The sequence below is a fragment of the Triticum dicoccoides genome, chromosome 2A (genome assembly GCF_002162155.2).
Source record: "Triticum dicoccoides isolate Atlit2015 ecotype Zavitan chromosome 2A, WEW_v2.0, whole genome shotgun sequence".
In the NCBI taxonomy this organism is placed as follows: domain Eukaryota; kingdom Viridiplantae; phylum Streptophyta; class Magnoliopsida; order Poales; family Poaceae; genus Triticum; species Triticum dicoccoides.
The window spans coordinates 519,492,833-519,511,538 of NC_041382.1; the positions used below are offsets into that span (position 1 = coordinate 519,492,833).

General features: G+C 43.8%; 2 protein-coding genes and 1 long non-coding RNA gene across 3 annotated transcripts in view; 1 reads left to right on the plus strand and 2 right to left on the minus strand.

Moving 5' to 3' along the window:
• LOC119355140 overlaps positions 1 to 7,851 on the minus strand; it is a 10,187-nt gene extending 2,336 nt beyond the window's left edge. The window contains exons 1-2 of the long non-coding RNA XR_005171469.1: positions 7,264 to 7,851; positions 6,447 to 6,515 (exon numbers count right to left, since the gene is read on the minus strand). This is a non-coding gene — a long non-coding RNA (uncharacterized LOC119355140). The remainder of the gene's footprint in view (positions 1 to 6,446; positions 6,516 to 7,263) is intronic.
• On the plus strand, positions 3,423 to 6,528 carry LOC119355137 (G-type lectin S-receptor-like serine/threonine-protein kinase At2g19130). Its single transcript, XM_037621918.1, has 2 exons — positions 3,423 to 6,184; positions 6,395 to 6,528. The coding sequence occupies exons 1-2, from the start codon at positions 3,790 to 3,792 to the stop codon at positions 6,478 to 6,480; spliced, it is 2,481 nt and encodes an 826-aa protein (XP_037477815.1). The 5' UTR covers positions 3,423 to 3,789; the 3' UTR covers positions 6,481 to 6,528.
• A 1,282-nt stretch (positions 7,852 to 9,133) lies between the features above and the next one.
• On the minus strand, positions 9,134 to 17,628 carry LOC119355141 (ubiquitin carboxyl-terminal hydrolase MINDY-3-like). The gene is made up of 7 exons (XM_037621919.1): positions 16,853 to 17,628; positions 13,692 to 13,770; positions 11,742 to 11,896; positions 11,183 to 11,273; positions 10,889 to 11,074; positions 10,707 to 10,778; positions 9,134 to 10,295 (listed from the first exon to the last, which is right to left on the minus strand). Exons 1-7 carry the CDS (start codon positions 17,356 to 17,358, stop codon positions 9,471 to 9,473), a joined length of 1,914 nt encoding a protein of 637 aa, XP_037477816.1. The 5' UTR covers positions 17,359 to 17,628; the 3' UTR covers positions 9,134 to 9,470.
• Positions 17,629 to 18,706: the final 1,078 nt, after the last annotated feature.

Sequence of the window (18,706 nt, forward strand, 5' to 3'; positions counted from 1 at the left end):
CCTCCACCTAGATAAAAATCCTACGTGTCATGCCTTACAGATGGCTGAGTAGATGGCGTTGTACATGCCCTAATAAAAATACAAGGAAAAAAGGTGCTAATATTGCGAAGTCTGGAAGGGAAGTTTATGAATTGACTAGATGAATCACATTAACAGTGAATTCTATCTAGCTGCTATTCAGTACATAAACAAGGATCCCGAATGGCAGGTAAGAATATAGAAAGGCTTAAATATGACATTTAAGATTGAGTGGAGGCCTCCAATAGACCACACTGCATTTTGGTTCAGTGCTCTCATATGAAGATGTTGCATTGCACTGCGGTCATCGAGAAGTTGCAGAGCAGCAAAGAGCCTTTGTTCAAGAAGCCACCATTCTCATATCCCCTACATTCGTTGGCAGTTTTTGGTTTGGCGGGATGTGGTATCGAATTTCAAATCCAATTGTTTAAGTCGCAGATGAAATCCAGAATTAACTTTTCTAGAGCAATGGGCAGGAGATTAAGATCCAGCAGGGTTAGAGTTTCAAACCTTCTGTACGCGAGCGAGTGAAACGAAACCCTAGGGTTAGAGTTTCTATGGAGACCCACATTTCACTCTTAGATAACAAAACCCCAAGTGACACTTGTGGAACACTGTGATAGGTTGATAGCTAGACATCTAGATCACCACATCATATAACAAAACTGAACTTGCAGGTGTGAAGTAGTTACCAGTGCAAGGTTGCATATCCTCTGGCAACGCCCATAGATATGTGCAGTCGCACTTGTAAAGTGGTGCAGTGAGAGTCCATTCTCACTCACTCATGACTTCCACTGCCAGGGCCAGGCATAGGGTAACTGACCAGAACCTGTTTATTGGTCCCAGTTAGGCTTCCACTAAGTTATGGTAGCAACAAAACGGAGTAGATCTCAGTGGTAGGTTTCATGCCATGCCTAGGCGTCGAGGCGCCCCCCCAGCGCTTTGCAAATATGTCTGCTTTAGGCGCCTAGGCGTCCGCTTTAGGCGCCTAGGCGTCCGCTTTAGGCGCCTAGGCGTCGCCTAGGCGTCGAGGCGCCCCCCCAGCGCCTTAAAGCAAAGCGTCGCCTTAAAAACATAGCATGGCGGACATCAGGTTGCCAGAAAACGTCCAAAACACGAAGCAGCTTAGAAGTGGAGAAGAATGTCGCGCACAAGTTAGCAAAATGTAAAATCTATGATGAAGTACAAAGGAAGGGGACCTTATCTTGTGAATGAACTTACCGTTTGTAAAATGTATGATCTCTTTGCACTGAGAGACCTCTACTTGTTGGTTAAGATGTTAATTGCTTTGCCTGAAACTAACATGGCATGTATATGACCAAGCATGCATATAAGTTTCTCTGCACCCATTAGTTGTACAAAAATAGCTTGCTACCTCGTCAGTTTTCCTAAGCCGTTTCCCAATCTTATCCCAGCTCACATCAATCAAAACTTCCATTCACAATGGTTTATATATAAAGTAATATAATGTATGAAACTTAACAAGGTATGCTGCAAACAGGGTTTCTATATGGAGTAGACGTGCTACCTGACAAAGAAAACCACAGCAGCCTGCCTAACTGCTGGCCTAAGGATATACACATTTCAATATACTGGCTATGCTGAACAATTAATACAGGTTGTGGTACTAGCTAGTCGACCTCAAGATACTGCAGCTAATCACAGCATGTGTCTATCGTGAACAATGCAATACTTTTTGAAATAAAACTGTAGGAAAGAGCCAAAAGTAATAGTTAATTAAAGATCAGATATATTTACAATAGGGAAATCCTATATAACAACTCCCTCCATTCCGAATTAATTGAAGTTCTAGATTTGTCCCAAGTCTAAAGAAAAATATGCTAAGATTTAAAGTATCAAATATACATAGTACAAAATATACTTTATAAATCTAATTTGGTGTTGTAGATGTTAGCACATTTTTCTGACTTGGTCAAACTTAAACAAGTTTGGCTTAGGACAGACCTAGAATTTCAATTAATTTGGAACGGAGGGAGTAAATAGGTGATCCCCACTAACCTATTTCTGTCAACATATGCAAACATGCCACCTTGATGTGTAACCATGCATGGGAAAAAGCACACCTCAACATACAACCATGCATGGGAAAAGGATCAGCCATTTCTATTTTATTATTCTACTTGTATTCAATAAATGTTTCACAACTACACAATAATCAAATACAATAAAATCATATATATATTCAGTTTCAGTTCTCATATTATTAATCCCAATTTCCTGTTCTATACAACCAAATATCATCGAAATATATTGCAACCAACTCCCGCAGAAACACGCGGGGTGTCATCTAGTATATACAGAGAGTGGGGAGAGGAATATACAAGAGGAAGGGGAAGAGAAGTAGCAAGATGAACAAGGCATGGCCTAAGAGGAGCCTCAAGTTCAGCGTTCACTCAGTAAGAAAGAAGGAAGATGTCTCTCTTGAAAAGGAAAGACTAGGAGGCTAAACTTGGATTGATATTATCAAAGATCTTAGCATTCCTCTGTTTCTATATGTTCCACGCAACAACATTGAAGGACTAGCTGAAGTTCTGTCTAGCCTGGATAATCATGCCTTCCACTGGTAAGAGTTGAGGGGTGAATCAATAGTCGCACAGCAATCTGTGCTGAAGCCGCATTTCCAGAACAGGTAGTAGCAGGATTCAACATCTCCCGCGTTACATAAAATGCAACTAGAACTTCCATTGATCTGGATGTGTCATCGTTCGAGCAAGTCCTTAGGATTGAGCCTATCATTCAAAAGGAGCCAAGCAAACGCCTTGAGCTTGGATGAGCAGTTCGACTTCCATATCTAGGAAGAGTAAATCGGAGCTCAAACGTGTTGGAGGGAGATGTCATAAATCTTCGATGCAGAGAAACAGTCGACCCAAGGGAAGCTCCAGGTGTCACAAGGAAGCCACACGGACATGACCCAGCTAAACATGAAAGTGGCCTATGGTGAACAGGTCAGCACAATTCAATGGTGTCACCCGTGGTTACACCATAACTTGACACCATAACTTGGTATTTCTACTGAGGTCATCCAAGCTATGTTTTTAAGGCGACGCCTTGCTTTAAGGCGCTGGGGGGGCGCTTCGACGCCTAGGCGACGCCTAGGCGCCTAAAGCGGACGCCTAGGCGCCTAAAGCGCAAAGCGCTGGGGGGGCGCCTCGACGCCTAGGCGTCGCCTAGGCGTCGCCTTACGGACGCCTTTAAAACATAGCATCCAAGACCTAGCTGTCGTATTATTCATTAGTTACCTCCATTGTTTCTGGAGCTGATTGAGCCATTTAAACATGCATGTGGTGCATTTAAACATGCAGTGGTGCCTCTAAGTCATTGTTCTATATTCTTTGTTCATCTTTACGCTTTTATAGTAGCAAACATGAGAGGTGAGGGTCAGTCCCTTCCTCCCTGGTTCCCATAGCAAATCACAAATGCAAGAATTTGAGAGGATGAGAACACAATGTTGGATGAGGCCAACGAAACAGAAAAAAGTGCACTGGTTAGCCATCTTGTCACAATCAGGCATTGTTTTTTTAATCTAGTGTGCAACATGTGGTCAACTACCACTTTCCACATATTCCTTTTTCTGCAAGTGTTGGATTTAGCAAAGATGGCATGCCACTTGATTAGTAAATTAGGGATATCTATCACGGTCATAGAGGGGAGGGCTTGACTTTACCATGACGTTTGGTGTTGCCCAGTGTTTTAAGTATCCAATTCTAACCAAACTTCTTGATGTTTGGCTAGCTCTACAGGCCATTCAGCATGCATCTCTTCCTCATCTATTTCGGGTTTTTCTTGTCCCTACACTTCCCTGGATGTTCTGCTGCCATGGACGCCATTACATCTAGGCAAGCACTTGTCGGCAACGACAGGATCATCTCTAATAACGGCAAGTTTGCTCTCGGCTTCTTCCAGACAGGCAGTAAGTCCTCCCACAACACCCTGAACTGGTACCTAGGCATATGGTACAACAACGTCCCCAAGCTAACTCCGGTATGGGTAGCAAACGATCATAACCCAGTTACAGACACCACCACATCGGAGCTGATAATATCCAGTGATGGCAACCTCGTCATCTTAAACCAAGTCACTATGTCCATCATCTGGTCTACCCACACGAATACCACAAGCAACAATACCATTGCTACGCTATTGAACAGCGGAAACCTCATCCTACAGAACTCCTCGAACTCATCAAATGTGTTGTGGCAGAGCTTTGATTACCCCACAAATACCTTCCTTCCTGGTATAAAACTAGGTTGGAACAAGGTCACGGGTCTGAATCGCCGTCTGGTTTCTAGGAAGAACTTGATTGACCTAGCCCCTGGCAGATATGGTGAAGAATTAGACCCAAGTGGTGCCAATCAGTACATCTTTACACAGCTGAACTCGTCCATACCATATTGGTCGAGTGGGGTATGGAACGGCCAATACTTTCCGTCAATACCAGAGATGGCAGGCCCTTTTGTTGTAAATTTTACATTTGTCGACAATGACCAAGAGAAGTACTTCACGTATAACTTACTAGACGAGACAATCATTTTCCATCATCTGTTGGATGTCTCAGGTCAAACAAAATCTTTCCTTTGGCTTGAGAGCTCACAAGACTGGGTGATGACCTATGCCCAACCCAGAGTTCAATGTGATGTATTTGCTGTTTGTGGACCATTCACAATTTGTAATGATAATACAATTCCATTCTGCAACTGTATGAAAGGATTCTCCATAAGATCACCTAGTGACTGGGAGCTAGATGATCGAACAGGCGGCTGTGTGAGAAATACTCCATTAGATTGCGGTATCAACAAAAGCATAAGTGAGGAAGACAGGTTCTACCCTATCACATGTGTTGGATTGCCCAATAACGGACACAGCACAGAAGATGCTACAAGTGAAGATAAATGTACCGAAGTTTGCATGGGCAGCTGCACTTGCACTGCATATTCCTATGGTGTCAATGGATGTTTTATTTGGAATGGTGAAATTATTAATGTGAAGCAGCAACAATGTGATGATACTACAAATACTAACAAAGCCACTCTTTACATGCGCCTAGCCAACAGAGAGGTACAAAGGTTGGAAAGCAACAGAAGACGGATAATCATCGGCACAGCAATTGGTGCAAGTGTTGCTTTCTGCGGTTTATTGTCACTCTTCTTGCTACTGATGATTAAGAGGAACAAGAGGTTGTCTGCTCATAGAATGGAAAACCTTCAAGGTGGTGGGGGCATTATTGCGTTTAGATATGTTGATTTGCAACGTGCAACAAAAAACTTCTCCGAGAAGCTAGGGGCAGGTGGTTTTGGTTCTGTATTCAAGGGGTTTCTAGATGACTCCACTGCCATAGCAGTTAAAAGGCTTGATGGTGCTTGCCAAGGAGAGAAGCAATTCAGAGCTGAAGTGAGATCAATTGGCTTCATTCAGCATATCAATCTAGTTAATCTAATTGGCTTTTGTACTGAGGGTGACGGTAGGTTGCTTGTCTACGAACACATGCAAAATCGTTCTCTTGATGCTCATTTATTTCACAATAATGGTACAATTTTGAAATGGAGCATTAGGCATCAAATAGCTCTTGGAGTTGCTAGAGGACTGGTCTACTTGCATGATAGTTGCCAGGATTGCATCATACATTGCGACATTAAGCCAGAGAACATACTTCTAGATGCGTCATTTGTTCCGAAAATAGCAGATTTCGGGATGGCAAAGTTTCTCGGAAGGGATTTTAGTCGAGTTCTCACTACAATGAGAGGAACAATTGGATATCTAGCACCTGAATGGATTAGCGGAACTGTTATTACAGCAAAAGTTGATGTCTACAGCTATGGCATGGTTTTGTTGGAAATTGTATCAGGGAAGAGGAACTCAGGTAGACAGTATACAACCGGTGATGATTATGTCTATTTCCCTGTGCAAGTTGCAAACAAACTACTGGAGGGGGGTGTGGGGAGTCTGGTGGACATCAATCTACATGGCGATGCCCATTTGGAACAGGTGGAAAGAGCTTTGAAGATTGCATGCTGGTGTATTCAAGATGACGAGTTTGATCGACCCACAATGGGTGACGTTGTTCAAAGTCTTGAAGGCCTTCTTGAAGTCAACATACCCCCAATGCCAAGACTACTTCAAGCTATTGCAGGGAATCAACATTCAACATGTAAGCACGACTTTATTTACGCAAACATCTTAATTCAAGAACAATTATTTGTCATGCTGGAAGCCTGGAATCCAAGAAAATAAACAGAGACATGTTAAGCACTTCAGGTTTTGTCACAAGTACATTTTTTATATTACCGATAAATCCTATGGAACATCACCATTCATTGCTAGCATTTCTGACCGCAATATCTTGTATATGTTCAAGTAGTTGATGGGCACCTGGACCAAGCTTCACAAGAGGCAGGCAAACTGCAACATACCTCGGAGCTTCATGAAGACAGGTTGCTGCAATGATGGAGCAGAGCTTCCCTTCAGTGATTGTCTAAACCCTGAAATACCAGTGGCAAGTTAGCATTTCTGAAACTAAATGAACTGAGATAAGGTTTTTCAGGATATATTGTTGTATAATATACATAGCAATCATTTGGATTCTCATCAAAGTATTTTTGACATAAATTATTGGTTGGTTGTCTACGTGATCTTCTACAAAATGGATGCAAGCACGGATATAGTACGATTTGACTAGTGATCGTTGTCCGCTTTGTATCCAGATACCTTTTTTTTCTTCCATTAGTGGCAGGAGTTTTGCCATTTTGATGAAGAAAGAGAATTAATTAGTGAGCGTTAACCCTGTAAAGACTGCAGAAGGTATGAAATACTCGAAAGGAAAACTGACAGAAGACAGATTGGACTAGGACAGAACACTAGTAGCAGTTAAATAGGCTAGCCCACAACTTCTGGTAGCAAATTACTAGTCTTAACTACAATCAGTGGTTGAGGCGTGTTGAATCAACATGGTTATGGAATTCTTAGTAGCAAAAGATGAAGATTGTCATAAACTTATCAGAAAACCAGCAACTCCATTTTCAGGCGAAGTGTTCACAGATAATTGGCACTTGCTCATAACCTCATTCCGAAGGTGGATTTGTATACTACTGCCTCTGAGTCCCTCGGTAGAATTAATTCAGCGGTCCGGGCTCATCCCCGATTCAACCAAATGTCAGGTGGAAAAAAGTAGGCATGCAGGCAGGATGCGGCGAAGAATGGATAGTTGTGCCGCAGCTAGAAGGCGTATACCTCAAGCTTGGGGCCAGATTTGTTGAGCCCGGCGATGGAGGTGGGCACTGCGGCCCGTCGCCGGGTCCGGCATTGGCGCCATCAGCCGTGGTGTGGCTTCCCGGCTTCACACTGGCCTGAAGGCCTCGCGGGAAACAGGAGAAGTTGCGGTAGGTGATCTCGCCGGTCTTCCTGCTCCTGTCAGCGCACTCCTTCCGGGCGTTCAATCCCATCACCACGACCGTGACCCCTGAGCGGCAGAAATTGTACTACCTTAGACCGAGGGGTTTCGGGACGCCGCCGCAATGGTGGCGACACTGGCACCCAGGTATTTCGGGGCGGGGTAGTGGTGGTGTGCCCCTGATAACGTGGCCTTGGTATCACGACACCGAGGCTTTGGGGTTTCAGGGTGGCGCCACGACGGCGGAAGAGGCGTTGCTGGACAAGATGGCGCGGCGATGATTGGTGGGTGGAGACGGGAGGCCTGACTGCTTGGAGGTGGGGGGGAGGAGGTTCAGGGGAGGGAGTGGAGAGTTGGTCGGAGTCTGGGCGAGGGGGAGGGGAGTTCCGACGAGCAGCTCATCGCCGGCGTAGCGAGAGGAGAGAGGGGCCCGCAGCCGCAGGTTAGGCTGGTTGTAATAGGGAGTATCATATATTAGTATGTATTACACAAAGCAGCATAGCATTTATTATGATACGGTATCATGATATGATACTCCATTACCTCTTTCTTCATTTAATAATATGACACCTCATCAAAATTGCCTAGTTGGCATGCATGATACTAGCTATGATACTATCATTACGACCAGCCTTAAAGACCGCTTGTGCTGCTTCTATTTTTCTCGGAGAAACTTCATCTGTCAGACCAACATTAAATCGGACGGTTGGAACGACGCCCTACGTGCGCCGATGTGTGATTTAATTTTTTTTAGGGTTACGCCGTGTGATTGATTATAATTTATCTATTTTGTGCGAAATGGATTGAATTTCTATTTTTGTAACACAATGCAATCGCTAAAAGCATCTCGTGATCGACTCTTCTCTCACTAAACAAACATCAAAGTGAGCGGTCGCTGAGTGTTTTTTTTTTTGGTGCAAAGTCATGTGCATCAATTCAAAACTTCACACATGATCGATGTAGAGATTGGCGCCTCGCTATAACATGAGACACAAAAACGTCAAATCTAGGGTTTGATCCTCGATAGATTAGGTGTACCACTGTCCTCCTATAACCATCCAATGAGTTGTACATTTTGTTTTCACTTCTACCCTTATGATTTGGCTTTTATTCCATGATATCGTACGAAATTGATTCTAACCTCTTTTCTTTTTATAGGCAACCACGTTCCCAAATCCCACCTCGTTCGTTTCCTCTTCCCGAACAAATTCTCACGCCCGTTCATCTATCCTGCATATGACACACCTCGCCACCAAGCTCACCATGGAGGACGAAGAGGTGGATGACGACATAGCCCTTGGAGCAAGAACACTCGAATCTTGAGGGGCTGAAGGCTGTTTTAGCTGGCCATGGCATGCTCCTCTAGCAGTTTTCTGAGCTTGTCGTTGCTGACTGGACCCAAACAAAACTGCAGATTGATCCATTACGCCAATGTACCACCGTAATAATCTCATAACAGCCTCGTAGTCGTTACCGTTGTGTGAACCAAACACGTCAAAAGAGCGGACGCAAGTACTATATACATAAATCAACTACACGGACACGTTCAACTGAAATAAGCGAGTGAGTGTATGTGCGTCTGTGTTAAAAAAAAAAAAGCAAGGGAAACATTTTTTCGGTCAACGAAAGAAAGGTTATAGGCAAGAAAATAAGAAATCAAAAGGTGGACAAGTAAGCACTATCATAGAACTTTTACAACTCCGTCAGATGTAAAACAAACAAGTCGATCAGCTGTGTCAGATATAAAATAAACTACAACAAAATCATCTGTGTACAGGAAAGAATGTGCCTCGAGACTTAACAGCATATCCATAAAAGGTGTATACATCTAATGTCAATTAAAAGAAAAAAAGAAAACTCATGTCCCTGATAAGATGACGCGATAAAAAGGATTCATGTCAAGGGGGGAAAACATATATTCATCAGGCTAAACAATTACAACACCAGCAGCCCCTTCCAAAACTTTGCATGGCATGGCCAACACTATGGGAGTCCAAGCAGTCTGCTCGAAATCAGCCCAACAAACGATACGACTGGAACTCAAGCATCAGACGATACTCGGCACATCTCCAGACCAACTGCAAGCTGCCCGTGGCCATCGAGTTCTAATGCAGTCCACTAATGGCGCATGCTGACAAGCAGTCTGAACTGGTGGAGCAAGAGAAAGAACACTGTCATTCTTGCTGCCGCTGGCCGATGAGCTTACAACATCAGCTAGGTATTCATCCTGCGTCCACCTAGGTGGGACGCTGACATTTAACTTGCATATCCTAGGTCTTTGTATTGGAGTTGAGCCTCCTCCTGTGTTTCCACTCCCATTAAGCACTGACTTGGCAATTCCATTGAAGTGGTAGATAGTGAATTGCTTCTTGCCCATAAGGCCAGTTGGATCTTTCATGCCTCCAGCCCTTTTATCCAACTGAAGCAGTGCCTGCCAGAACTCACTCCATACTATAACGCCCGCATTACAGAGATCGTCGAGCTTGTCAGAAGGAAATGTTATGTCGGTGTCCCTCAGAACTTGCTGGAATCCCTCCACCGCAATAAAGCCTCCACCTCCACTTTGGTCTTGCGCATCAAATGCCCTCCTAATTTTGGATTCCCGCTCTTCCAGCTCATTCTCCTCTTGGACGTTGGGATTTAGGGCAAAAAGGACAGTGTAGTGACTTTCACTTCCCACCACCCATATAGGCCATTTCGGGCACTTTAGGTACTGACCAACCTTGCACAAATTTAGCGATTCCAGAAGGGTAAGGAACCCAACTTCAACATCATTTGGAATGCCTTTCAGGGACATGCCGCCACCAAGGTCCATCTTGCCATCAAATACATTTGGGACAGCCTCTCCACAAAGCAATAAATTTACAATTTCCTGAAAAAGACCACACTAGGTTGTAATGTAATGTATAGATATTACTGATAATAATGGGCAGTACTAGTACATAAAAAGTTGTTCAATATTTATAGCTTTCAAGTGACTCCAGCACTGTATTCCTACAGTAAGCACTGAATTGCTATGTCAGGTGCGATACACTGCGACCCAAAGAAGCCAACAGCCCTGTTCATCATGGAGTGGGCATGCATCCGTAAACACCCTACTTATACGTTTATACGTTTGTCCTCACTTCACATAAAAGGGTTAAACCTGAAGAGACACCGCTTGCACAAACAAGACTTATATGCAAGTGTAACTCGAGTTAAACTGACAGTGTGGTACTAAATGGCAGGGTGTTACAGTAAGCAACTCGTGCTAAAATACTGGAGTTGATAATGCTATCTGTACCTGAGAAGCATGCCCAAATGGAGCCGTGACCAATGGTTGGCTTGGATCATCCCTATCTGCTTGGATACAATCCTGGTTCAAAATTGATTGAAGTTCAAATACACCACTGAATTTGCAATTTATTTAATTGTGCAAGCAAAAAAAAACATGATGCACACAACAAAACATAGACATAGACATACCAGTCCCCGCGAAAGTAAAGAAGAGATAAGAAATAACATGGCACCCAGTCGACTTTGAAACAGAGGAATGTTTGCCAGAAGCATGTTGAATGCATCCTTCCTTGAGGTAAACGTACTTATTCTAAGAACTTTCTGGAAATCAATTGCCGATTCAAGAGAAAGGCCTTCCAAAGCAGCATCAACTTTCTGTTGTACGTTCCAAAAGAGATTGTCAGCAAGCTGTATATGGAAGTATAATCAACTTTGAAGCATCTCAAAGCTTATAAGCACCTGGTTGTTATCAAGTCCACTTACCTCACGAGTGACACCTCCAATGAATGCAACAACAGCTCTTTTCCCAGTTCCACATAAAAATAGAATTTCCACCATAGCATGAACCAATGCTCTAGTAAAAAAAAATCAATTAATAAACAGCCGTTTGAGTATCAAGAATAATAAGTACAATTCTGCAAACTATATAATGTTTCATAGTACATTTAGAATATCATCAATTCTAAAATATTAACGACGTGGGGAAATAATAGGTATGGAAGCATTTAGGTTCTCCACGGAATAAACGTTTAGAGCATTTCTGTTGTTTCAATAAAGTAATAAAATGGCATGGATTTTTAATAGTTCACTGAAATATGGCTTTTAGTTTGGTAAATCAAGGGATCTGTCACAAACACATGAATAGAGAACTAACTAAGAAAGGTCATGGGCTTAAATTAAAAAATTGTTAATCTCCCACGTCAGTCTGCTATGTTTTTATTTTCATAATCAAGAACGGTGGTTCAGAAGAATTACAGAATAGATAATTAGCTAAAAGACAACACTGGCATCAGTGTGGTTTTCAAGGAGCAAAAGAAACCACCTCGTCTTTCCATCCTCGGTAAGAGAAGAAAAATCATCCCTTGCAGCAAAAGAACTCTGATAAAATCGTCTTTGTCCCAGAGCAAATGACGGGTCACTGACCTCTGGGTTACCCAAATTATCAGAGAAAAACAGAAGATATTTAAGGACATATGCCTGCAAAAAGAGAACATAAGAAAGTAGCCATCAGAAATGTTGAGCTTGCTGAGAGCAGAAACAATTGCACAGATAGAAAAATAAATAGTTAGATCTTGTATATAAACACATTACTGTGACAAATTAGAAAAAAAAATCATATGGCTTATATACAAGCAAAAGGTATAAGTCAGATAAGCTGCTCAGCTGTGACCAAACTTCTCTACTGATTTAATGTGACAGCAGAATGCCCCAGCGGTCCTACCAGACCTTACTAAGAAAAGCACAGATTTGTGACCACCAACGATAGGGTTTGTTCATCAGGATAAATTAGTGTAAAAAAAATCAGGAAATGGGATTTTAAATTGGACCAAGGTGAACTCTAGAAGAAGAAAAAAGGTCGACCGGTAGAGCTACTCAGCTTTAAATGTTTTTTGGCATAACTAGCTCAGTGCCTCTGCATTATTACAAAACCAAAAAATCTGAGTTAGCCACCCGACATGGAAGATTAATGGGAAGGCGTACGTGTGATTTGATCGCTGCACGAGATCCAGCTAGAAAAAAGAGAGCGAAATGGCAGGGAAGAGTTGCAGGCAGTGATGCCCTGAAGCAACTGAAACAACCATGGGAGGGTTGCAAGATTGGGAAAGGATACGCATAGGGAAGAGAGGCGACACATGGGAGGTGATTGAGGAAGAAAGATGGTAGCGCAATGGCATCTTTCATCCCGTTTGAATAAGTCAAATCGTTTGCTCTATATGCTACTGTATAGCATGTGAAGAGTTGGTTGGTTAGAGTGCTGGAAGGTAAAACCCATAGCAACGTTTTGAGTTTGAGGTTCGTCCTGTATGTGTTAATTTGTGCCTTTTACAAAAACGCTGGTCCCACGTGAGTAAAAGCATACTTGCTTAATTATACAAGTAAGTGTGCAGTTATTTATTTGTGCCTTTTCCCAGGGCGACTCTCCCACTTGCGAGTATGGGGTGCATTTATTACTTGTGACTTTTGCAAGATTGTTAGTCCCAGGTGTGAGTAGAATGGAGAGTGAGGAGTGAACTCAACCACCAACTCAAATCTTTGCAAGTAAGAAAGAAATTTAAGTAACGGCAGAATGCTACAACCTATCTCTTACTCGTCTGTTCTATTCATCAGGAGTTTGAGGTTCATCCTGTGTGTTAATCTGTGCCTTTTACAAGAACACTGGTCCCACATGAGTAAGAGCATACTTTTTACTTATACGAGTAAGTGTGCAACTATTTATTTGTGCCATTTCCCAGGGCGATGCTCCCACGTGCGAGTATGGAGTGCATTTATACTTGTGACTTTTGCAAGATTGTTAGTCCCAGGTGTGAGTAGAATGGAGAGTGAGTGAACTAAACACCAACTCAAATCTTTGTAAGTAGGAAAGAAATTTAAGTAACGGCAGAATGCTCCAACCTATCTCTTACATGTCTGTTCAATTCATCAGGGTCACTACACAGGATGCTTAGGCGTGGGGGCAGAGCTTGGTTGAGACCAACCTGGGCCTTGGCCCCTCCTGCGATTGTATACTCCCTTGGTTAAGTAGCACTATGTGGAACTTTTTTTGGCTAACTGTGAATTGAAATGACTACTTAATCATACACCAATCAGTGTTGACCCCTCCTCAGTTTAGCTCTGTGTTGAGTTGGCGGTTCATAGTATTGACCAAGTTTAGGCAGTCCAACTGAAGTGACACCCAGTTAAGGCAAGGAAACATGTAGGGCAATTCTAGACACCAAAAATGCCCACAATAACACTCAATCAAACACAATTAGCTAAAGCAACAATGATGTACCTGCACTGTAGCTAAGACACCACAAGGGCCACCTTCATGTTGTACCAGTCCCATAGCTGTTTCTGGGTCAGAGCTGAACCTGCATACATTTTAACAATAATTAGAAAAATAGCATTCAATTGTGTGACTGCAATGAAAGGTACGGTAGGATCAATGCTACGATATTTCCAAGAAACTGTGTGCGTTAATTTCTAATGGCACAGGCATGCAAATTCCTGTTAACTGTCAAATCTGGAAATTTTCCTACTTCATGGCTAGAACTTGCCAGCAATCAGAGTCATAATTCAAAATAATCACACTTTTAACTCAGACTCGGAGCACCAACATACCAAACGCATACTTAAAACTTCGTGTTAAGTCAGTTGCACAAAAACTTATTCAAACTAAAATGCCCCTTTGATGTGAGGAGAGTGAAGACATGGGATCCAAGTTGGATTCAGAGAAACAAAATAAAATTGATCAAGTCAATCGTAGAAAGCTTAGAAGAAAAAAAAGTCCATTTCAGAACTGTAGCTCATGAAGGACAGCGTTTCACCTGAAATGCTTGATGCTCTGTGCTGTACGGTTCTCCCATACTGTTCCCAGGCAAAAAAAATAGCAGTGGCTTATAATTGTTGCACGTAGGCCCTTTGATCACTACAAAACTATTTTTCTCAACTACCAACGCATAATTATGAAGATATTTGCAACTCCAGCAGCACTTATTTTCACAAATACCCCTAACAAAGTTACCTTTGATGACATCAGACATGGTATTAGCTACCCATGACAAACGCCCATCTTTTGTAATGCCAACCTGACACAAGTTCTTATCCAGGGTGGGTTCCATTTCCTGGCAGTACCGGCCAGTTACTGCCAGGAATGGGACAGTGCCAAGGTAATATAAATCGGATGGTTTATTTTGAATTTAAATTCCTTTATTAAAAGTATGCAGTATTTTGTAGCTGATATGATCACATCCAGAATGGATACGGCAAGAAGCTATAATATATACGAAGAAGCATGAATTAACAATAACTACTTAAAAATTGAGGTTGATGAGACCTTTTGTTTTGTTTATTTCAAATTCTGAAATCCAAAATCATCAGAATTTGACCAAACCCCGCTGGTAACCGGTAAAAACTGGATTCCAGACCCTGGCAGGAAGCAGGAAGAGCACAGGAAAGTGAACCATTTTTCGAGAAAACGCGACATCTCGTTGTATTTAAATGGTGGAATAAAGCTAATCACACAACCAGGCGGGCAGAGGCAAGGAAAAAAGGCAGAAAAACAAGGTCCTCAGGGAATCAGTGAAACATCCCAACCCTCTGGCCAGCAAGCAGCCAGCGCTGCGGTGCCGGCTCTAACCCAATATTTCTCGCGTCCAACTTGAATATGCTTCCACCAGATCACTGTACTGGAAGCTCATGTATCATGTATGGCATGAATATTAAATTATAGAGCACAACCAGTGTCATCTTTAATTTCTGGTTTCTGCGATTGAAACTGCCATGATATATAGAACGTTTCTCATAATTGGGTTGGAAAATGGAGAGGTACTACCAATGTTTAACTTAACAATACCGACAAGAAACAAAACGTAAATGTAAGTCAGAGAACACATCTCCATGCACATCTATTCTGCCACGAGAAAAGAAAAAATTATGGAACTTACATTTTGCCATGCATGGAGTATTTATTAACTACCAAATTTGTGTTCTCCATATATTCTATGCCAATGTTTCATATGTATACTACTACCTCCGTCCGGGTTTAAAGTGCCAGAGGAGCACGGCGCACAGTCCGGATTTTTAGGCCGGGTGTTTATTGCGCTGTGCTAATTCACGTGGATTAACAAGCATTAGTTCTGGGATACGTGGGAACGGGTGAAAGAGCAGGAATGTGAGCGCGCTGGTTGGCTGGCCGTGCGGCTGCGCGCAAGACTTGCTGATTGGCGAATTTGGAGGAAGGCTAACGATAACGCATTAATAATTGGAGCAAATTATGGCGCGTTGCTTTGTGTACCGCTGTGCTGCCTTGGTCCTGGAGAATCGGTCGGCCGGCCCTTTAAACCCGGATGGAGGTAGTATAAATGAGTACAGTTAAGCATGCCCAGATGCCAACCTGAGTAACCTCAAGGACAACCTCTTGTTCTCTTAGTCTCCTACCATGATTCGATCCTCAAAGATACACATAACCATGTACGATCACTTTGAATCATGACTATCATACGCTCGCAGAAACAACTAAAATACACAATGTATGTCCACATCAGTCTGTCTTCACGGAACATTGAACCATTGATTGACACCCAATCCTCCAGTATTCAGGGACAGTGGGACACTAAACCCTAATCTCATAAACACGTGTCTAACGCTAATTTCTAGGTGCCCATCACCATGCCCATCAGAACAGAAACTTAGACAATGAAAGCAACACGTGTCTACTTAGACAATGAAAGCAACGAAGTCACGAAAGGCCATCATCTTACAGATATGGGAGGTGAAACCAGAGCGGATATGGACAGATATCGCTCATTTCGTACCCTAAACCACATTTTTCCGTGGGAGTCAGAGTTGGACACGTGCCGTGCCCGATATGAGTACAAATGCAAATATTGCCGGGCACGAAAGTTAATCAAATAAGAACTGTATAAAACATAAACCATTTATATGGCAATATAAAGATCAATCAACCATACCATTTCCAAAATGCAACTGCATCAATAATTCAACAAGGCAAATTAACTCGTAAATATATGGTTTCCACTTGTTGTACAATGACACTGGATGACATGTACCGTGCAAGACAATGTGAAATTAACCTACCAAAGGTGCCTTTCCAAGAAAAATAGGTAAAGTACAGCATCAGCAAGGTTGATAGCCACACAAGCAATGGGTCAGGCCTTCAAAAAGGCGGGATATGAGCAGTGGGCTAAGATCTATAGGCTGAGCAAGTTAGTTTGTCCCGGATATCATAGATTATAGTATCCGAATAGTTGAGTTACAAAACCGGATATCACTCATCCTATATCACACATCCCATATCCTATTCAGGAATCACACGTTAATGCCAGATTTCTATTTCGGTGAATCGGTAAGTGCTCCAGAAATCAAAGTATGCATCTGTTTTTCACCCATGTACATATATTAATGAGACTGAAGTACCAAACAAAAGCTCACCTGATACCCTGATTGCTCCACTGCGCCAGCACTGCCTTTGAAACCCCGCTCCCAAACACCATAAGCCAGAGCTTCTCGGCGAGCTCCGGATGCAACTCCTCCCCTTTCTCCTCCTCTCCCACATCAACCTCCAACTCCACCTCCGCCTCCTTCACATCCTCCATAGGTACCACGGTTGATTCCGACTCCACCTTCACGTCCTCCGGGGCGGAAGTTTGCTCCGCCACCACGGCCGTCGGCTGGGACGGCGGCGGCACCACGACGGCGGAAAGCGGGGCGACGGCGACGGGCGGGGCGACGGCGGCAGGCGGGGCCACGGAGCGGAGGCGCTTCTCGGCGGCGGCCGCCATGAGCTCGCGCTGCTTGCGGCGTGCCTCCGCCTCAGGCGACTCCCCGGCGGGCGATGGGGGCTTGCTGCGCTTGGGCTCGGGCTGCGCCGGCGGCGAGCCGTGGAGGCTCATGCGGAGCGCCATCTGGAGCTCCTCCTCCTCGTCCCGATCCCCCATTGAAAGCCGCTCCGCCGAACCCTGGCCGGATCGATCCGGCTCGAAACCCAAACCCTAGGGCAGGGTTTGGCCCTGCGCCCCCGGTCGTAGGCTTCGAGCTAGGGACGAAGTGGAGCGGGCGGTGGTTGTTGGAATTCGGGCCTGGGGCATCGGGATCCGGGATAGCGGCGGGTCAGGAGGCCGACATGGTCGGTGAATTTGTAGGAGCGCCGTCGCGACGGCGATGCGACGGGGGGTGGTGGGGGTGTGTCAGAAACGGAAGTGTTCTCCCGGTGGCTGTTCGGTGCGCTGCACACCCGCGGCTCGGGAGCGTGGTTTGGATGAACAGTCAATGACTTGTGGGCCCGAGGTACATCGTGGCCCAGTTGTCATGGACTAGTGGCAGATGACTCCTGGTGACTGGTTGGACGGTACGGTAGCTTTGGCTTCCCCTGCTTTGGAGTTTGGACAGTGCGGCCTGAGATCCGCCTTCATCATTGGTCTACGCTCAAGTTGAATGCGTTTTCGGCCCCGGAATTACTGTACACACGACAGTTGCTGGCCGAACTCCGGACGATTGAAGAATTGAATGGTCCTGTTCATTTTCGCTTTACGCATCGATGGCGAGATGTGCTGCATCGTCTCAAGATCGTTCAGAACCCGTCGGCTGTGTAGCAGCTCTCTTTCGGCCCTCCGATGGAAGAATTTTCTTGATAATCTCACGGAATTCTATGTATCCCACAACATTTAATTGTTGTTCTTTTTATTTTAAAATAGACACATTCTTGTGCTTCTTACGACCAAGTTTCACGAGTTCCATTTCAAGTTTTCTATGTTTATATTATTTTTCTTTGAACAACAGACGTAAGCGCTCATACATTCGCCCCTATGAACCAGATACACACATCCTACCCCTATAAACATCTCTGAGAGATTGAGCCGGCATATCATCTTGAGATTTACAAAGTCACCGTATGCGCCTCGTCGTCGATGGGAAAATCTCCTCCTACTGAAAACGCATCGCCGGAAATCCAGAAATAAATGCGAGCATTAGGACTTGGACATTGGTTGGCTAGAGATATCACTGTTTCTCTAACCATCTAACCACAGGTTGGTTCGCCGATGTTCATACTTTTAGAATTAATATGTTTTCAACAAATTATTAGTGGGTCACTTGTAATAATATGATTTGTACTATAATAGTTCTAGCACCCCATAGTGCAAACTACGAGTTGAGATGCAAAAATGTGCTAAGACGAGAGAAATTTTGTTGAAGCAAAGTTGCATTAGATATTGGTTTGACACTTATCAGGTATATAAGCATCACGTGCATCCCTGCTGCAGGCTGCAGCCCTGCGCCCACTCCATC

Bases quoted from the DNA above. Each gene is read 5' to 3' on its own strand.
- LOC119355141 (XM_037621919.1), bottom strand. From the start codon at position 17,358: ATGGGGGATCGGGACGAGGAGGAGGAGCTCCAGATGGCGCTCCGCATG. The intron at 13,771-16,852 runs GTGAGCTTTTGT...AAATGTATGCAG, and splicing joins TGGAGCAATCAGGGTATCAG to GTTCAGCTCTGACCCAGAAA. The intron at 11,897-13,691 runs GTACATCATTGT...CTCTTTTTGCAG, and splicing joins GTGTCTTAGCTACAGTGCAG to GCATATGTCCTTAAATATCT.
- LOC119355137 (XM_037621918.1), top strand. From the start codon at position 3,790: ATGCATCTCTTCCTCATCTATTTCGGGTTTTTCTTGTCCCTACACTTC. The intron at 6,185-6,394 runs GTAAGCACGACT...ATGTTCAAGTAG, and splicing joins AGGGAATCAACATTCAACAT to TTGATGGGCACCTGGACCAA.